General features: G+C 47.4%; 1 protein-coding gene across 1 annotated transcript in view; it reads left to right on the top strand.

Moving 5' to 3' along the window:
• Window positions 1–19,733, top strand: part of LCT (lactase) — a 76,771-nt gene that overhangs the window by 33,023 nt on the left and 24,015 nt on the right. The window contains exons 5-10 of the mRNA XM_075530037.1: window positions 1,513–1,591; window positions 4,290–5,010; window positions 5,609–6,251; window positions 11,628–13,178; window positions 15,386–15,654; window positions 16,562–16,852. Of these exons, the coding sequence (XP_075386152.1) occupies window positions 1,513–1,591; window positions 4,290–5,010; window positions 5,609–6,251; window positions 11,628–13,178; window positions 15,386–15,654; window positions 16,562–16,852 (3,554 nt within the window). The remainder of the gene's footprint in view (window positions 1–1,512; window positions 1,592–4,289; window positions 5,011–5,608; window positions 6,252–11,627; window positions 13,179–15,385; window positions 15,655–16,561; window positions 16,853–19,733) is intronic.

Below are 19,733 nucleotides of genomic sequence, written 5' to 3' on the forward strand. Positions count from 1 at the left end.
GAAGCCCAGATTCAGAGCTTCGTCTCTGGGGGAAGGCAATCTCTCTGTGTGTCTCCTTCTAGAAGGTTCCAGCTCAGGGGTCTTGCATCCGAAGGACACATTCTATATGTAGTTATTTTTCCTGGTTCCTCTCCTCTCTACTTGCTTGCTTAAGCTTTTTAGTTCCAAAGGAGAATGAATCAAAGATACAACCTGATCTTGTCATTGTATCCTGCCCCAACAACATAGCTTCCACTAATTCTGTCTCATTAACCTCATAGAAGTTAGGATTTCTAACACATAGGAAAATTATACCAGATATCAAAACAGAGGACATGTAGTGGATACATGTCTGGAGGAGACACAATTCAATCCAGAGTGCATGTCGTATGCGGGCCAGGCGGGTAGCAGTCTGGAAGGTCTGGGGTCCCTCCCGATGGAGGGCATGGGGAGAGGTGAGAAGGAACTCCCTGTGAGGTTCACTTTCCTCTGTCTCCCACTGATGAGCCTTTGAAAGCAGCTCCAGTAGTCTCAGCAGGAGGAGTCCACACACGGACACTTAGAACTGAGGGAAATGAAAAGACAGGCCTTGGTTGTCAGTTGTACATGTGAAAACTGGTTCTCTCCTGCCTGCTCTCCTTCAGTGCCCCCCTATTGCCAACGTCACTCCTCTCTGCCTTCTTCAGCGGGGCTGTTTAATATCCCTCTCTCCCTCACCAGCTCATGTTATACTTCCCTTGCACATGGTCCTGACACTTTGGTCAAGATGCTAAAAACTTTCAAAACACACACACACACACACACACACACACACACACACACTCTTTCCAGAGCCTCTTCATTTAGATTCCTGAGTCACAGGCTGAGGACCTTCCTGGGCAAGTCCACAGGAGAAATGGGGTGTGTTGAAGGTATTGCAAGTGGAGGCCAAGACACTAGAGAATTTGAAGGAAGAACGAAGATCCTTAAGATATTCTTGGCCTTCAATTCCATCGTCTGGGAATGTCAGTGAGCGGAGCAGAAGGCCATTGTGTCCTTTCCAATACGGTACCGTCGCGTTCTCCAGGCTGGCCTCCCCAGAGGCCACGACAACTGTCCACAGAGACCCTTTGCTCACCTTAGCCCTGGCTCAACCTATCTGATGGTTGAGTTCTTCTAAAGGGGCTCTTCCCAAACTTGTGTGCTTTTGAGGAGAGGCATCACCATGATCTTGGAGCTTGTTGGAAATGAGAATTCTTGGGCCGCACCTCAGCCTTCCTGAACAAGGGACTCGGGCTGGGGCCCAAGCATCTGTGTTTGAACGAGTCCTCCAGGTGAGGCTTAGGCACCCTCTCGTTTGCTGCTTTCAGTCATAACTCAGTAGAAATCCCATCTGCACTCCTTGAATCTTCAGCTCATGACAGAAACGGTTTCTTCCCGAGGGACTTGGGTCCACTGAGTTTAAGTGTGCTCTGTGGGTGAGACAAACCTTGAACTGCAGGCATGTCAGGTCTTGGTTGTGCATCAGATAAAGTTAAACCTTCTCTCTTCCAGCCATCAATGAAGAACACATGCTCATCATTGGGTTTGATATTAATGCATTCCTGCACTGTCCGTCCGGCTCCCAGGAAAGGTAATGTAGGATTGGTTGTTGCTGTTGAACTCTTGATAACTGACCTTTGTGTATTTGTGTACTATTCTTTTACACGTGTCCTACCAGGGAACAGTTATTATGGGCATGGAGGAATGAGAGACCGGGCTCAGAGGGAATAGCAGAGAGAACCCCTCTCTCCTGGAGTCTTTTCATAGGGCTGGCATTTCCCTCTTCCTTGGGGCCACCCTGTAGTTTGTCCAAGAGCAGGGCTGGGATTTAAGGTCCTGTCAGAGGCAGTGGGAATTTATGTAAAGAGACTAAAGGACTGAGGTGAAGCGATCAGACCGTCCTGCTGATCTGATTTGAGTCCCGCTTATGTGACCTGAGTAAGTCCTGTGAGTTTCCTGCACCCATTTCTTGAGTGAGAACAGTGACACATCTATGCCACAGGTGGCAAAGCCAGCGGTTGGAGGGGAGCCCAACCCAACTCAATAGTGTTCTCAGGGAAGAGGTTTACATCTGGGCAGGGACTGCAACTTATTTCTAAATGACGAAAGGACCAAAGCTTATAAATGACTTACTTCAAAAAACTTAGACCCAAGACCTTTCTGACATTTTCCATACACCCACACTCCTTTGTCTTCCTCTCATCGGCAAGCAAAGGGGGTGTGGAAACCAGCACTGGGAATGACCCAGAGCCCTTAGCACCCCCTGGATGTGTGCTACCCCCATGAGCTTCATGCACCACGTGTTAAAAACAGGACAAAAGCTGTGAGGCCATCATTTGGCCGAAGCTGTCCTTGTCAGTTACCTCTTGAACACTTCCTCGTCAGCCTAGCTGCCCTGAGCCACAGCCTTTTTCTGTTCAATTCTCTCAGAACCAAGTCAACAGTTCAAATCCCCAGACATGGAGTACACACAGTCAAATGAGCACTCTGGCAGGGTATGAACACATGATGAACAGACAGGTCAAAACTGCGCCAGGACCACTCTTGGAATCCGTCGGGGAGTGCTGGGATTGTGCCTTTTCCTAAAAGGAATGTTAGGTAACCGTAATAAAATGACTTCCCAGAAAGGTCAAAGATTACAAAACCACGATATGATATAAGGTATCTCTATAATACCTTGACCTGGTGGGACTTTGCCTGAAGCCAAGGTCCACGATTGGCTTGCATTACACCAGCCGTGGTGGGGGTTGGGGAGGGTCCTTGTGCAGGTGCTTGTGGGGGGGGAGGAAGGCCCGGGGCTTCTCCCTTGTAACGTGGCTTTCTCCCTTGAGCATGTTAGACCTCTCCTTCAGTGGGGCAGGAGAGGCCCCAGAGGAGGTCGACAATAACATTGCCCGGGTGCCCTGTGGAAGGCTTGGTTGAATGAGGGTCCACAGGAAGACTGGTGACAGTGACAGACTCCAAACTGCTGAATACACCTCAAGTCGAGCAAACCCAGGGCTTCCAGATGGAAGAGCGCTGTGGACACGTCCCATCTGTTGATTTATTTACTTCCTCTGTCCTCTTTTCTGCCCTGCTAGGAGAACAGAATCAGGGTCAGGAGCAGTAGGGATGGGTCTAAGAGAGACTGGTGAAGGCTGGGCCCAAATGGAGGTTTCCTAGCTAAGAAATGGCATGGGAACCATGTCTGACGCCCCCTGGCTACCCAAGTCCAACCTGACAGCAGCCCAAGGCCAATTGCCACATGGCTGAAGCCAGACATGGCTCTACCCCCGCCCCCAACCCCAATCTTTCTGTACGCTATTCTGACACCCACAGTCTCTCTCAGGGAACTCGGCTTCTCTGCTGGGTTGGAGAATGCTTGCAAGGACCGCACTGAACTCGAAATGATGGGCTTCTTAGGAAGTGAACAGGTTATACAATGTTAAGGACACAGTTCTTTGTGAGAAACGCCTCTTGTCAGCCCTGTTAGCAGGCATGTCTCTCAGCTATGTGGTCCTTTGGCCTCGGCCTTGTTCCATGGCTTGCTGCTCTGTCTCACAGTCTTGGTGGGCTCCTTTGCTCTAGCTCCTGCCCTCAGTGCCATGGCGTCTGGTGCTGCTGCTGCTTCTGCCACTTCAGGCAGGCATCCTGCACATGCTCCAATGGTGACTCTGCTCTCTCACTGGTCACAGGATGCCTCCTCTTGCTGCGTCTAAGATGGCCCAATCTTGCATGCTCAGTGGGACAGCAGAACCAGCTAATCCTTGAGGGTAAACACGAAGACTGGTCACAGTCATTTGTGGTTACATACTCTCTTTGCATAGCCCCACCCATCCACTTGGTGGCAGTTCTGCTCGGTCACATAGGGGTGCCGTCAGTTGAATGCAACTCGACATCCTAATATTTTATTATCATTTGATTTCCTTATGTCAGTAAAATTATATAAGTATGTGTTTATAATACTAATTAGTAGTATGAGTTGCATACATTTTCATTTTATAGATAGTAAATTACAACCAAGCCAAAGTGCATCAGCACGCAACCCAGTGTTATTCACAGGTAAGGCTGCACAGGCGAGCGCGGCAGGGGTAGTGCGGTACTCTCCCCCGACTGTGACCATCCCTTGCCTATCAAGCCAATCATCACCCTTCCCCACCTGCCCATCACTTCCTGCCCAAGGCCACCGGCCGCCTCTCCTATCCGGCTTTCTGCCAAGGCTGCTGATGAAACACATTGCTCGCTATGCGTTCGGATGAGGGCGTTTGTAATTTACAGCACCATTCAACACTGTGTCCCTTTATATCATTTTGGTCCTGCAGCAGCAGGACTTGTCGCCTGACCCTTCAGGACCAGCAGCAGGACAAGATGGCCATGGGCTCCTCTTCCGTCTCCGCCTACCAGACGGTCTGGGAAATGTTTGGGAACCAGTCTCAAGCAGAAAGGAGTGCTTTCCTGGAGGACGTCTTCCCTGAAGACTTCCTCTGGGGAGTTGCCACCGGAGCCTTTAATGTGGAGGGAGGCTGGGCTGAAGACGGGAGGGGACCAAGCGTCTGGGACCAACATGGTCACCAGGAAGCTGCGGAGGGCCAGGCAACGTCGGAGGTGGCCAGTGATAGTTACCACAAGGTGGACTCCGATGTGGCGCTGCTTCGTGGTCTCCGAGCCCAGGTCTACAAGTTTTCCATCTCCTGGTCCCGTGTGTTCCCCACTGGGCACAGCAGCAGCCTGAGCCCCCGCGGCGTGGCCTACTACAACACGCTGATCGACCGCCTGCGGGACTCGCACATCCAGCCCATGGTGACCCTGTTCCACTGGGACCTGCCCCAGGCCCTGCAGGCTGCGGGCGGCTGGCAGAATGAGAGCACTGGGGAGGCCTTCCTGGAGTATGCGGCCTTCTGCTTCTCCACGTTTGGAGACCGCGTGAAGCTGTGGGTGACCTTCCACGAGCCATGGGTGATGAGCTACGCAGGGTATGGCACCGGCCAGCATGCGCCAGGCATCTCGGACCCAGGAACGGCCTCTTTTAAGGTATTTCCCAACCCTCCAACTCCTGCAAGTGAGGGAAGAGTTCGGCTCCTTCTCGTCAGCGAGCAGCATTGTGGGTGATAGCGCAGGCCTGGATTTGGAATTCCTCTTTTATATTCTCCCTCTACCCCGTACTGACCCAAAGCATTAAGTTATTATATCCCTCTGGGTCTTGTTTCCTCTTCTGTAAAGAAGTAACAGCCACTGTACCTGCCATGTAAGCTCAGCGTGAGGGCTACTTGCTAGAACTCCTGAAGCAGGAGGTGCTCAATACTTTTTGAGCACCAACACGATTGCTACTGGCAACCTTGCTAAGCTAGTCATGGACGCGTTGCTGTTGCTGTTCCATTGTTGGCTTATTGATATTGTCACCAGGAGCCTCACTGTCGACATCAATACCCTTGACTTGTTGACATGGTGGGCATCAGTGTTAACTTATTGATGTTGTTGTTGACTGGTATTGCGAACATTGATATTGACTTCTTGGTGGTGCCGACTTGTTGACTTCTTGCTAGTGTTGCTGTTACCATGGGTGTTGTTGACTTGTTGTGCCGTTGTCGTTGTCACGAATCACTGTATTTCCTTCTATCTTCCTAACCAGGTAGCTCACATGGTCCTCAAGACTCATGCTAGAGTTTGGCACCACTACAACCGTCACCATCGGCTGCAGCAGCAGGGGTCTGTGGGCATTGTGCTGAACTCAGACTGGCCGGAGCCCCTGTCCTCAGCGAAGCCCGAGGACCTGAAAGCCTCTGAGCGCTTCTTGCACTTCATGCTGGGCTGGTTTGCACACCCCATCTTTGTAGATGGGGACTACCCCGCTGCCCTGAGAGCTCAGATCCAACAGAAGAACGAACAGTGCTCCAGTCCTGTGGCCCAGCTGCCCGAGTTCACTGTGGCAGAGAAACAGATGCTGAAAGGATCCGCCGACTTTCTGGGTCTGTCCCATTACACCTCCCGCCTCATCACTGAAGCCCAGCCAAACAGCTGCCTCCCCACCTATGATGCCATTGGGGGCTTCTCGCAACATGTGGACCCTGCGTGGCCTCAGACCTCTTCCCCTTGGATTCGTGTGGTTCCCTGGGGTCTAAGGAGGCTGCTGAAGTTTGTATCCTTGGAATACACAAGAGGAAAACTTCCGATCTACCTGGCTGGGATCGGTGTGCCCGCAGGAGAGGGTGGAAACCTGGATGACTCCTGGAGAGTAGACTACTTCAACCGGTCGATCAACGAGGTGCTCAAAGGTGAGGCATGGAGACACGCGGGGGGGGGGGGGGCTGGAGTCGCGCTGGGCGCCGATTCCAGGTCTTCTGGGTCTTCACTGGAGACAAAGACAGTCCTCCCCAAACCATTCTATAGGAGGTAGTCTCCTGACTTTCTCTATCTTTGCTTCTGTGCTCTTATTCCTTAACTGAACTCCTTTCCAGCCTTCTGCCCACTTGAGTCCTGACCATTAATCAAGTCTCATTTTTTTATTTAAATGCATTTCTTTGACAAATATTTATTGCATTCTTGTTATGGGCCAACACAAGACAAAGGAAGTATAATATTGAGCAAACCTTGCCCTTTCACATCAAGAACTCACAATCTACACAGTGACCCAGGTAGTCAGTCACTTATAATCCAGGGCAAGAAGGGCCTTACAGGACGGCATGAGGACACTGATGGTGGGACTCTAACTAATAAACTCTTCCCTCCTTGCTCCAACCACAATGACCTCCGTTTTCTTTAACGAGCTATAAAGTCTACAGTCCGTGTCTGACCCAACTGATCAATAGCTACAATCCCATTCCTATCTAACATTCTGTTTCATATAAGTTATAAGGAATGACACAAAGGTTTCATTGCATATGTCAGTCCTAATCAATGGATAGTAATTAGCCCTCTGCCCAGGGCTTGTTGAAAAGCTTTCAAGGCCTTGTCTAACTTCAGAAAGAGAGAGTTGACTAGTGATGCCTGCCATGAGCACTGAAGCCAGAAATGGAGACCATGTATCCCCATGGACTTCCCAGCTTTGTCTACGAAGTCCGAGTCTTTGTCGTACTTGTACTCTTCTCCTTATCTTCAGGTCATCTTGAGTATCTTTGAAACCATCCCACACAGTGTCATGGGTGAGCCTGAAAACAGTGCTGTGCAGTATATTAGGGCAGGTATCTTCACCGGAAAATTGCAAAAAGTGAAGCTCTGAGAGATGGAGTGAATAATTGAGTGCAGGTTGGAATCACAGGCCTTTCTATTTCTGTCGCATTCATCCCCTCTACTCATTAATTCATGAGACTTCTATTCATTAATGTGGGCCTGGAGCTGAGTGGGTGCCTAAGACTGAATGAGCAAATTCACCTACACTTTATACACTCACTATGTTTCTTGAAAGCCTGTGGAGTCATATAAAAACACGATTTGAGACACTAAAATATTTTAACAAAATATTACAGTATACTTACTCCTCAAGTTAAAAAAATTTTTAAAAGAGACTGAAGGAAGACTTTTCTGGTTGTGGAGGCCGCCATCATTGCGTATTTCAGCTCTTGTTCTTATTTGACTCACTAGACTGCTGGGTGAGAAATTAGAGGTGAGTCTGGGGATTTATTTCTTCGAGTTTTATTTTTCTATTTAACATAAAATATATGATCATTTGATATCAATATTATTAAATGACTTCGTGTCAATATTAAATGTAAAAAAGAAAAAAACAAGCCACATTTTTAAAAGAAGAAATGATAGGTGTATCCTACATACAACAAAGAAGTTCTGATGCTAGCCAATAGGATATAGTCTCCTGGTTTTCACTATAAGACGGACGCTCCTTGAGAATGTGGACAAGTTGGACCTTATCCTGGTGGACTTGCCAGCACATACAACCACGATGGAAAGCAATAAGGTGCTACCTAAAACAACTGGAAATTGAAAATCCTACACAATCCAGCAATATTGCTTGCTATTGGGCCTTTATCCCAGAGAAATTAGAGACAGAACACGAACAGGTGTATGCTCTCCCATGTTTATTGGAGCACAGTTCACAGCAGCAAGGATCTGGAAATGGCGCCAGTGGCCATCAGTAGAAGAATGGATAAAGAAACTCTGGAACATACACACAGTGGAATACTACACGTCCCTCAAAGTCAGTGATGAAAGCATGAAGCACCTCATGGTATGGAGGGACCTGGAAACCCTCATGCTGAGAGTGGAGTTAGTCAGTCACAAAAGGAGAACCGCTGTAGGAGTTCACTACCATGAGGAAAACCACCGAGACGTAGGCAGGCTTCTGCTCTCCAAGCAAAGAGGTGGCACCCACGAACCGTGCACATCACCCCCTTTATATGCACAGCTTAAAAACCCCTTTGCTAGAGGAGACCTCGCCTCAGTTAGGGTCACTCCTTCAAGAAGGGGGAAAATAGGGAAGACCATTCATTTGCTGCCATATGACATCGTGATAAGGTCACACCCAATCAACGGACACCGCTACAAGAGTGATGAGGGAACCTTACTGAAAAGTCAAGATGGGGGGAAGGGAGCATCTATGTTTCAGTGTTGATATTTACATTTGTGTTGGTTGGTAAATGAGAAGGAGACGGGGGAAATACTTAACAATACTTATAAAGAACCCAAAGGGAGAATAAGCCCAGTACAACATTCCTAATTAGACTTTTTACCTACTTTCTATCCAGTCTTTAGTAACCCCAGTTATGTGTCATAAACTACTGTGACCTTCGAGTCTATCCTTTCAAGGAACAGAGTATCCTTCACAGGTCACACCAGATAGTCTCAAGGCGGAAAGGCCACTTAATGAACTGGGTTTCACCTCAAACTCAGTTGTAGTTTATGATGCACTTTTGGTTTTTGTTGTCAGGTTTCACAGTTTATGAAAAACAAGGAATGGATGAATAGAAACAGCAACTGAAGCAGATACAAGGATTTATCAGGACGGGATGGAGAGGGGGAGGGGGATGGGGGAGCAAACAATGAATGCAGGAGCGGGGAGGGAACACTCGAATTGATTGTGATGGTGTATATACAACTCTTCTAAAAAGTGACTTAACAATGGAAGACCCTTTTCATATCAAGATCATTACTAAAAAAAAAATTCCACATCGACCAATGGCTACCATGGAAGAATTTTTGCTTAGGAGATATTGAGTTTATGTTAATGGTGCTGGAATAATTTGGAAAGAGATATCAGTAACGGTTGCATAACAGAGTATAGTCAATGATACTGAAATATACATGTAGAAGGTATTGAATTGGAAAAAACAACAGCAACAGTAAAACTCACCTGTAGCCCTTGGACTTAAGACTACAACTTCCGGGTGGGCACAGAAACAGATGAATTGTCACCCCAAAGCTACGGCATTGGCGGGTGCTGGCCTTTGGCTCAGATCCCTTGCTTTGTGGGTACTTAATGAAAGGTGTCCCAGGACCACCAGATATTTATTATTTTATTGCCTGTCTAGATTCACCAGGACATTTATGCATCTTATAGGCGTGGTTCTGCCCTTGTGAACGAACATTATAGGAAATTTTCACTTCTCACCAACCCCCATGGTCAATCTATACAGTGTCCAATTATTTAAGAGTTTAATCTGTACAAATTAACAATTGTGGATTACAGTTTGGAGCAGTATGTAATTTCCTTTTCTCAATAGTATCTTAAATTCTAACCCTTGGATAAATTAGTGATACTATTAATAGAAATTAATAGATGATTGATAATGTTCTCTGTCATAAAATAATAATGAGGCTTCTAAAGTGAACCGGAGATGCATGTAAAACATGGATATTTGAATAGACTTTGGGATCACACTTAATTCTAGCCCCAATCTAAGAACGCTTAGTTCTTGTGACATTGCTGCTCACCCACCTGAAAAGATCACTGAAAATATGGATGCTACAGCAAAGTATGGTGAAGAAAGCAGACGTGGTGCCCAGCTATCAAAAAGAATAACTCTCGGGATCTGAAAGGCCTATCTTCAAACAAGCAGCCATCTAAGTGATGTGTCGTCTAAGTCCACACAGAAGAAGCACACCAGCCTGTGTGATCCAAGGATGACAAATAATAAACTCCAAATCTGAAGGAGGGAATGGTATCAGAGTTTAAATTGTGAATGCCCAATTTGCAGAAGCAGGAAGACAGTGGAAACCCAAGATTCATTTGCAGGGCCCCTACATGGATTAAGTCTCTGGTGAAGCCCCTCTGACCTTCGTGGAGAGATGTGCATGGCCTTGCTATCAGACAGAGAGTATTATAAACTCAGTTATGGTGCATGTAATTAGGTTAATGTGGAATACCTGATCATTCGATCTTCCTTTGACCCATTTAAAATTTGTTCTCGTTTGTAATATTTCCTGCTTTTTTTCTCGATTGAGGCTTTTCCCTCTGGTTTATTTTGACATTGTTGTTGGTCTTTTTTGCAGTGTATGAACTCCAGGATAGGTAAATGTGTAAGACAGTAACTGGAGAAATGGCTTATTGGGGATCCAGGAGGGGGGGTTGGAGGGAAATGGAGAACTAAAAAGGAAGAAAATGCAGCCTGTGCCATCACGAGGTGCCGAAGGGATCAGGTACCAGGCATCATCAGAACCAAAAATCAAATCATTGTGAATGAGGGGGGGAGTGCGGAGCGGAGAACCAAAGCCCATTTGTAGGTCATTGGACATCCCCTTACAGAAGGGTCTCGGGGAGGAGATGAGCCAGTCAGGGTGTGATGTAGCAACGATGAAACATACAACTTTCCTCGAGTTCCTAAATGCTTCCTCCCCACCCACTATCATGATCCCAATTCTACCGTACAAATCTGGCTAGACCAGAGGTTGTACACTGGTACAGACAGGAACTGGAAACACAGGGAATCCAGGGTGGATGATCCCTTCAGGACCAGAGTGGAGGAGAGTGGAGGGAGGGTGAGTTGGAAAGGGGAAACCAATTACAAGGATCTACTTGTGACCTCCTCACTGGTGGATGAACAACAGAAAAGTGGGTGAAGGGAGACGACGGATGGTGCAAGATATGACAAAATAATAACTTATAAATTATCAAGGGTTCATGAGGGAGGGGGGAGTAGGGAGGAAGGGGAAAAATGAGGACCTGATTCCAGGGGCTTAGGTGGAGAGCAAATGTTTTGAGAATGATGAGGGCAATGAATGTACAAATGTGCTTTACAGAATTGATGTATATATGGATTGTGGTAAGAGTTGTGTAAGCCCCTAATAAAACGATTTTTTAAAAGAAGCTAAAAAATATAAATTAAAAAATAAATAAATACAAATTAAATACATATAAATTAAAAATAAAGAAAGAAGAAAATGTTCTAGAACTGAGTGTAGTGATGATGATACAACTCTTTTAAATATGATTGCATTATGGATATGTATATTATAGCTCAATAAAACATTTTTTTCCATTTATGAAAAATAAGATAGGGATGTCCCTTTGGATTGAGATGCATGGCCACAGGAGCGGTTTCATATTTGGGGATCTCCCTTGTAGTCATTCTGAGGGGGAAATGGACTTAAATATTTTTTGGTTAGCCTAAGTCATCTCCACCACTTTATCAAACGGAAAACCTTTGTTAAGCAACCACAGTGACCCAGACTTTAACGCTTTTTGTCGTTTTTCTTGTCAGCTGTCAAGGAAGATTCAGTGGATGTTCGTTCGTACATTGTTCGTTCCTTCATCGATGGCTTTGAGGGTCCTTCTGGCTACAGTCGGAGATTTGGGCTGTATCATGTCAACTTCAACGACAGCAGCAAACCAAGGACCCCCAGGAAATCTGCCTTCTTTTTCACCAGCATCATTGAAAAGAACAGCTTCCGCACCAAGGCAGGGCATAGGCTGCCACCACCGAGCATATCAAATGCCCCTCCCAAAATTAGAGCCTTTAATTTTCCATCCGAGGTTCCCTCCAAGGCAAAAGTAGTTTGGGAAAAGTTCTCGAACCAACCCAAGTTTGAAAGAGATTTGTTCTACCATGGCCAGTTTCGGGATGACTTTCTGTGGGGCGTGTCCTCTTCAGCCTATCAGATTGAGGGAGCTTGGGACGCCCATGGGAAAGGCCCTAGCATTTGGGATAACTTCACCCACACCCCAGGGAGCAATGTGAAAGACAATGCCACTGGAGACCTAGCCTGTGACAGCTACAATCAACTGGACGCCGATCTGAATATGCTTCGAGCTTTGAAGGTGAAGGCCTATCGCTTTTCGATCTCTTGGTCTCGGATTTTTCCGACTGGCAGAAACAGTTCTATCAACAGTCATGGTGTTGATTATTACAACAGGCTGATCAATGGCTTGGTAGCAAGCAACATCTCTCCCCTGGTGACACTCTTCCACTGGGACCTGCCGCAAGCCCTCCAGGACATCGGAGGCTGGGATAACCCTGCCATGATCGAGTTGTTTGACAGTTATGCGGATTTCTGTTTCCAGACCTTTGGTGACAGAGTCAAGTTCTGGATGACTTTTAATGAGCCCACATTCCAGGCCTGGTTGGGTTATGGCTCAGGGGATTTCCCTCCACAGGTGAAGGACCCAGGCTGGGGGCCTTACAGGATCGGCCATGCGGTCCTCAAAGCTCATGCCAGAGCCTATCACACGTATGACGAGAAGTACAGGCAGAAGCAGAAGGGAGTGATTTCAATAAGCCTCAGTGCACACTGGGCAGAACCCAAGTCGCCAGGGGTCCCGAGAGACGTGGAAGCAGCGGACAGAGTGCTACAGTTCTCCTTGGGCTGGTTTGCCCACCCCATCTTCAGAAACGGAGATTATCCCGATGCCATGAAGTGGAAAGTGGGGAACAGGAGTGAACTGCAGCACTTGGCTGTCTCCCGCCTGCCGAGCTTCACTGAGGAAGAGAAAAGGTTCATTAGGGGCACAGCGGATGTCTTCTGTCTCAACACATACTATTCCAGGCTCGTGCAGCATAAAACACCCAGACTAAACCCACCTTCCTATGAAGATGACCAGGAGGCAACTGAGGAGGAAGACTCCTCGTGGCCTTCCACAGCCATTGGCAGGGCTGTGCCCTGGGGGCTGAGAAGACTGCTGAACTGGCTCAGAGCAGAGTACGGTGACCTCCCCATTTACATCACCGAAAATGGGATGGGGCTAACCAATCCCAAAGTGGAGGATACCGACAGGATATTTTACCACAAAACCTACATCAACGAAGCGTTGAAAGGTATGTGAGGGTTTTGATCCCCTTACAAGAGCTTCCCTTATCTGAGTATGTCATGTGCCTGAAGGGTTTTAGCAACTACCCCGCACTATCTCTTCCTGAAGCCCCAATTTCTGAACTCTTTACCTGTGTGGGGGTTACAGCTCCATTTGAGAAGCTAGGAAAAATGTCTGATCATTTATGTCCTCAGAGAAAAAGCACAGATGTTGTGTCAGATCGGGTAACTAGAGAAACAAATTCATAGACACATAAGTGTTAGGAGAGAGAACTATATATCAAAGAGTAATTGTCCATTAAGAAAACAATCCAACCAGTCCAGATCAAGTCCATATGTCCGATACCATTCTAATAAATTCTTCTTTAGACTCACACAACCCATGCAATGATGCCGAGTGCTGGAAGATCACAGGCCAGTGGGTGGAAAGTCGTGTGGATCCAGTGGTGGCGGAAGCGCCTCAGTGCTGCCACGGGTCTCCACATGGCTCCAGGGCTCTGGTTCCACCAGCACAGCTTCATGTGGCTTGTCAACAGGCATGTGTAGCGCGGAGTGTGTTGGGCTGGCCTCCAGGGAGCTATTTATCTCCTTCGTGCCTCCAAACTAGGTCATCAAGCTGCGCCCTGATGTTCAGACGACACTCCATCCCTTAGCAAGTTGACAGGAGATTATGTAACTGCTAGAGATGCACCTACACAGACAGAGCACTCCCAAGGATGTTTTCCTGGGTCCATTTATTTGCTTCGCCAAGCAAATGTGTTTGTCTGTAGGCATGGTTACCCATATATTCTTTTCTTTTGCTTTTTAAAAAATTGTGGTTTGGGTGGGAAATTCGAGGAACAAGTTTGTTTTCCATCCAACAACTTAGCCCCACTCTGTTCCATGTCAGTCGTTGCAGTATCCTCAGCAGGACAGCACCCTCCTCCGTGGCTTCCTCTCAACCCCATGTCTTCTTCTTTCCTGCCCCGTCTTTGTTCTGAGCTTTTTTTTGAGGGGGTGTGTATGTGTGTAAATGTTGCTTCTTTTGCCCTATGTAGTCAATTATTCCCCAGGCATGTCTGTTGCTTGGTTGTGAGGTAACCAGGGCCAAAAAAAAGAGTCTTTTGAGTCACTGTTATGTGTCTGGGCCTAAGTGCTGGATACAGAAGTAAACAGAATCAATGAATTTTTGGTCTGATGGAGTTTATATTCTGGCAGGTTCCATGAGTCTCAGAACAAGGCACTCTAATTCACACACATCTGTACTTCATTTTTAAAGAGTGAGGGTGGACTGAGAGGCTTGAAGTTGGGACATGTTCCTTTACCCCAACAAAAGTTCCTAATTTTATAAAGATCTGACCATCGATACTTGCCATGTGAGTGTCAATATTAACAAAAAGAAAGATAATCAAGATTACCTATTTATCTATTAGCGGTAACATTGCCTATGTGTAGAAGTTGATGGTTTAGAACAGGGGTGGGATTTTTTTTTCCCTGCCAAGGACCATTTTGATACTGATAACATTTGTGGGTCACACCAATTTATTCACTTAAAAGTTAGCCTGCTTTACGTGGGCAACATTTAATTAACTCACCCCTAATGTGATGTCCCTGGAAAAGGACATCGTGCTTGGTAAAGTAGAGGGGCATCGAAAAAGAGGAAGGGCCTCAATAAGATGGATCGACAGTGGCCATCACAGTGAACTCAAGCATGAGGATAACTGTGAGGACAGCCCGGGGCCAAGACGGCATTTCATTCTGTTGTGTGTCGCTACCAACTAGAACTGACTCCCTGGCACCTCACCAGCAATCACAGGCCTGGGACAGCTTCTCTTTCATGAGGCAAGTAACCTGAGCTGGTATTGATGACTTCACAGGCCTTATATAGAGCCCAGGTGGTGTAGTGGTTGTGGGTTGGGCTGCTAACCATAGGTCAGCAGTTCAAAACCACCAGCATTCCGTGGAAGAAAGATGCCATGTTCTTCTCCCAGAAAGGGCTCGAGTCTCAGAAACCCACAGGGGCAGTTCTACCCCGACCTACAGGGTCACTATGAATCAGAATCAACTTGATGGCAGTGAGTTTGGTTTGGGGTTTTTACAGCCAATGGGCTGGCTGTTCCCCACCCCTGCTTAACAAGTATTGGCTTGAGTTGAAGAGTTGGGTTGGCTAGGCATGTTGAAGATCCTGGGTTATGATGTAAAGCTATCTCCTTTGCTCCCTTCCAACTGTTCCCAGCCTACCGACTTGATGGCGTAGACCTTCGAGGATATTTGGCATGGTCTCTGATGGACAACTTTGAATGGCTGAATGGCTACACAGTCAAGTTTGGGCTGTACCACGTTGACTTCAATGCGTTGACTAGGCCCCGAACAGCAAGAGCCTCCTCCAGCTACTACACACAGGTCATTACCGACAATGGCATGCCACTGCCCAAGGAAGACGAATTTCTCTATGGACACTTTCCGGATGGCTTCCTCTGGAGTGCGGCTTCCGCTGCCTATCAGGTAAGGAGGGGAGCGCAGTTCAACAGCATGCTACATGCCCCGCTCTGGGCTAGGGGACGGGTCACTGAGACGGATAGGCATCTGAACAGGGATTTCAGCAAAGTCTGCTGACCGGCCTGTCGGAAGTCCAGGGGACCTGTCCCCAACAGCCCGTCCCATTCTCACCCCACCTTTGATCAGCTCAGCATGGTTAGATGGACGGTGTGAGGATGGTATTTTTAGAGCAAGATGAAATAGGTAGAGTACGCGCAGAAACACTTGGACAAAGACAAGAAAATATAAAGGGTGTTTTGGGGTTTGTTTGTTTGTTTTTGCTGAAATGCCACGGATGGGCCTTCTTGATTCAAATGCCAGTCTTCATATCCTCACACGATACTGCAGCATGCGTGCAGAGCAACTGTTTGGGAGTGAATGGCAGAATGTATGCCTGTCTGTTATAAGACGACGCATAGTTTCCCCAGAGGTTGAGTTGCACGGGTTCCTGGGGGAAAGGGGCAGGGGCAGACACAGTGACCTATTCTGCTGTGAAATTTCTCCCCCCTGCCTGCCGTCAGTAGGATTCGTTTGGCCCCGAGTCGATGGACAGAGTGAAGGTTGTTCCTTAAGCCCCCACTGAATGCCTGCCTTCACTGCTGCCCTCGCTGATGGCATGCTGAGACGAACGACAGACGCCAAGACCCACAGTCGTGTGGGAAGCCAGGCAATTGTGCGGCACAGCATGATGGGGCCATGCACTGTATGGAAAATATTGGGAGTTCAGACACCAGAGGGAGGGTGGGCCGGGGACGCGCAGAGAAGGTGCTGCTGACTTATGTCCTCACCTCGGACTCATCTGCAGTCAGGAATGCTGAGGAACTTTGAGGAGCTTGACTGAACGACCTAATTAGGCCTCGCTTGTCTTCTTGAGATTGAAGGTGCGTGGAGAGAAGATGGCAAAGGACTCAGTATTTGGGACACGTTTTCTCACACCCCCCTGAGAGTGGGGAATGATGACACTGGAGACGTGGCCTGCGACAGTTATCACAAGATTGCCGAGGACCTGACAGCCCTGCAGAACCTGGGTGTGTCCCACTACCGCTTTTCCATTTCCTGGACTCGCATCCTCCCGGATGGAACCACCAAGTACATCAACACAGCAGGCCTGGCCTATTATGTGCGGCTCATAGATGCGTTGCTAGCTGCCAACATCAAGCCCCAGGTGAGATGGGTTATGGCCCACAGCAGAGTCAGCGCTGCTGGGGCCACACTGACTGTGCGAACACAATGCTGAGCTCTTCCTTTCGTTGTGGTTCTATATCAATATAGGTAATTGCTTTATATATTATATGAATATAGACGGACATACATATATGCATGTGTATGTGGTAGACCATGTATAGGCATATGTATACCCCATATGCCACATACACATATCTACATGTGGTATACCACACATACATGTATGACATTTGTTATTTAACCATTCTTAAGGATAATATTCAATGACCTCAATTGTATTTAAACACGGTATAAACCATCGCTGTTGTTTTCAAATGAGTTGCATCCTTCCTAAACAGAAACTCAGACCCCTCAAATAATAGCTCCTCATTTCCCCCTCCGTCTGCCCCTGGGTTATGACGGGGCTACAGTGAGACCCCCCAGGCCAAATTATGCCCCTAACAAATGCTTCCCCAAAGACCATTTAAAATGCTGATTTAAAGTTATCAGTAAGCGCACATTCATCAGGCCCCAAAGAGCCTCTGCATCTGCAGAGCTAGGGTTCCGTCCCATCCCTCTTCCCAGCCATCGGGACCCTCTGTGGGCAGCTGGGTTTACTAGTTTCTGGGGCACCCTTCTTCTGCTGATGGAAGCGAGCATAGGAATGCATGTGTGTGCTTGTATGACCAGCTCAGATTCGCCTTTCTTTTCAACGCACTGGCAGACCATGAAAAGACCAAAGGCCCAAACAAATTACATATACACTTGAAACTTGCTTTTATTTAGCAAGATTCCTTATAGAATATTCCATATCAGCTGGAGTAGGGAGTTTCCATATTTACTTGGCTTTCTTCGTTTCTTACATTTCTGTAGAGTTCTATTTATATAACATTTCTTTGATTATTTCCCTATTGATGTACAGGATGTTTCCACTCTTGTTACCCTAACAAATACTATTCCACGTAGCTGTAAACACCAAGCCAGATCACTTGCTGCCAAATTTATTCTGTCTTGGGGTTTTTTTCAATGGCTGATCTTTCAAGAGTGGAATACCACATCTTTCTTCTGAGGTGCTTCTGGGTGGTTCTGAACTGCCAGCCTTTCAGTTAATGGCTGAAAACTTAACTGTTTGTGCCTCCTGTGGTAGGCCAGGTTGACTAGTGAACCAGATTCAGTGACACTATCTATATATGTAAGAAAGGGCTTTATATGAAGAAGTAATTATATATCAGGAAAACCTCCCAGTCAGGTCCAACTCAAGTCTATAAGTCCAATACTAGTCCATAAATCCCTCTTCAGACTCATGCAGTGCCAGGGGAAGCCAGCCCCTAACACATCATTACGGGTCCGGTAGGCGCAATTGTACAGCGATAATAAGTAAAGATTATAGTAAAGTAATAGAGAGCATGAGAGATAGAAGAGAAATATTGAAATAAATGGAGTCAGACACATTTCATGGTGTAGGGAGCGGGAGCGCTTACCCCAACAGTGGAAGGAGATCCGACACAAGGCTGCAATAACAAAAGAGGGGCTAGTTGTACTAGCCTAAGCCAGGGCTCGAGTCCTCAGGCACACAACCGCGCCCCATCTTGGACAAGAGCCCCGAACAAAGAGAAGGCTGTCGTGTATATATACACAGGGCTTACGTAGCCAGGGCATCCCCAGCCCGCCCCTCTGCTTTCCGCTGATGGGTTTGTTTATGGTGGGTCAGCAGTTTGGTCCTTTGTGTCGTTCCCCTGCTGGCCATATCCTCTTCTCATTGGCGGTCTGGCCCGCCGTGTTGTTCCTGGATTGGCTAGCTTCAGTCTATGAGATTTTCCAGCTCTGTACTGCTAGGGGGAAAAAAAAATGAAATCAAGGCCTACCCGAGGTTGCGGAGCCTGCCATGGAGGCAATTTGGCTTTACAATGGTAGCATGCTCACCTCAGCGCCACTTGGTGGTCCACGTGGAGGGAGAGAGAGAATCTTTAATGCTAGCCCAGGATTTTATATTCTCTGGGTGCATGCAAGCCTCCTAATTACAGGTGAAGACATACGTCACAGGAAGGGATTACACTATAGGTAATACAGTAATGGGAGGGGTGATCTAGGGGCATCCATGTAATAGGAAGAGGAGGGATTGGGGGTCTACATGTGGCAAGATGGGCAGATCCTAGATACAGGATGGCAGCCAAACTTTGGATGTCACAGAGCCAGTTTGGCCTGTTCCCTGGCTCAACTGATAGAGACCATTATCGGTAGGGTGTGAACTCCACCTACAGGAACCAAGCTAATGGTCACAGGCCCCCACCCCTGTGGTGTGGGGAGACAGCAGTCTGGCAGCGACTGCCTTCAGGGAAGATGTCTGTAAGCATCTGACCTCCCCCCACAATGCAGCCACATGCAATGATGCAGATTCGAGGAAGATCACAGGTTGGTGGATACAAAGACCCGTGGATCCAATGAATGATGGTGGACACATCTCCAAGTGAAGGTAGAGAGAGGGGATGTGTGGGGGAGGAGGTTCTTGGGAACTTCCTTATGTGACGGCCACGCCCACAGAGTGCCATGAGGCTGTGACCTGATTGACAGGCTAAATCCACCCCAACACTTCTATGTATCTTCAAATTGACATGAAATGATTTAACTACTACGCCTCCCCAGTAGACAAAGACATAGATCATTTCATGTGTATGAAAGCTGGTCTGTGGGGTGCAGTCCTAGGAGCAGAATTGCTGGGTCACAGATGTACGTGTTTTTAAAGCGTAAATTGTTGTAAGACTACAGAAATTCATGTGTAAGCTTAATTTGCTGTCGTCAAAAATTTTTAAATGTTTACTTAGGAACCTAAGAACACTTTCTCTCCCTCCTCCTCCCCTCCACCTCCCACTCCCATACCCCAC

The sequence above is a fragment of the Tenrec ecaudatus genome, chromosome 13, assembly GCF_050624435.1.
Source record: "Tenrec ecaudatus isolate mTenEca1 chromosome 13, mTenEca1.hap1, whole genome shotgun sequence".
NCBI lineage: Eukaryota > Metazoa > Chordata > Mammalia > Afrosoricida > Tenrecidae > Tenrec > Tenrec ecaudatus.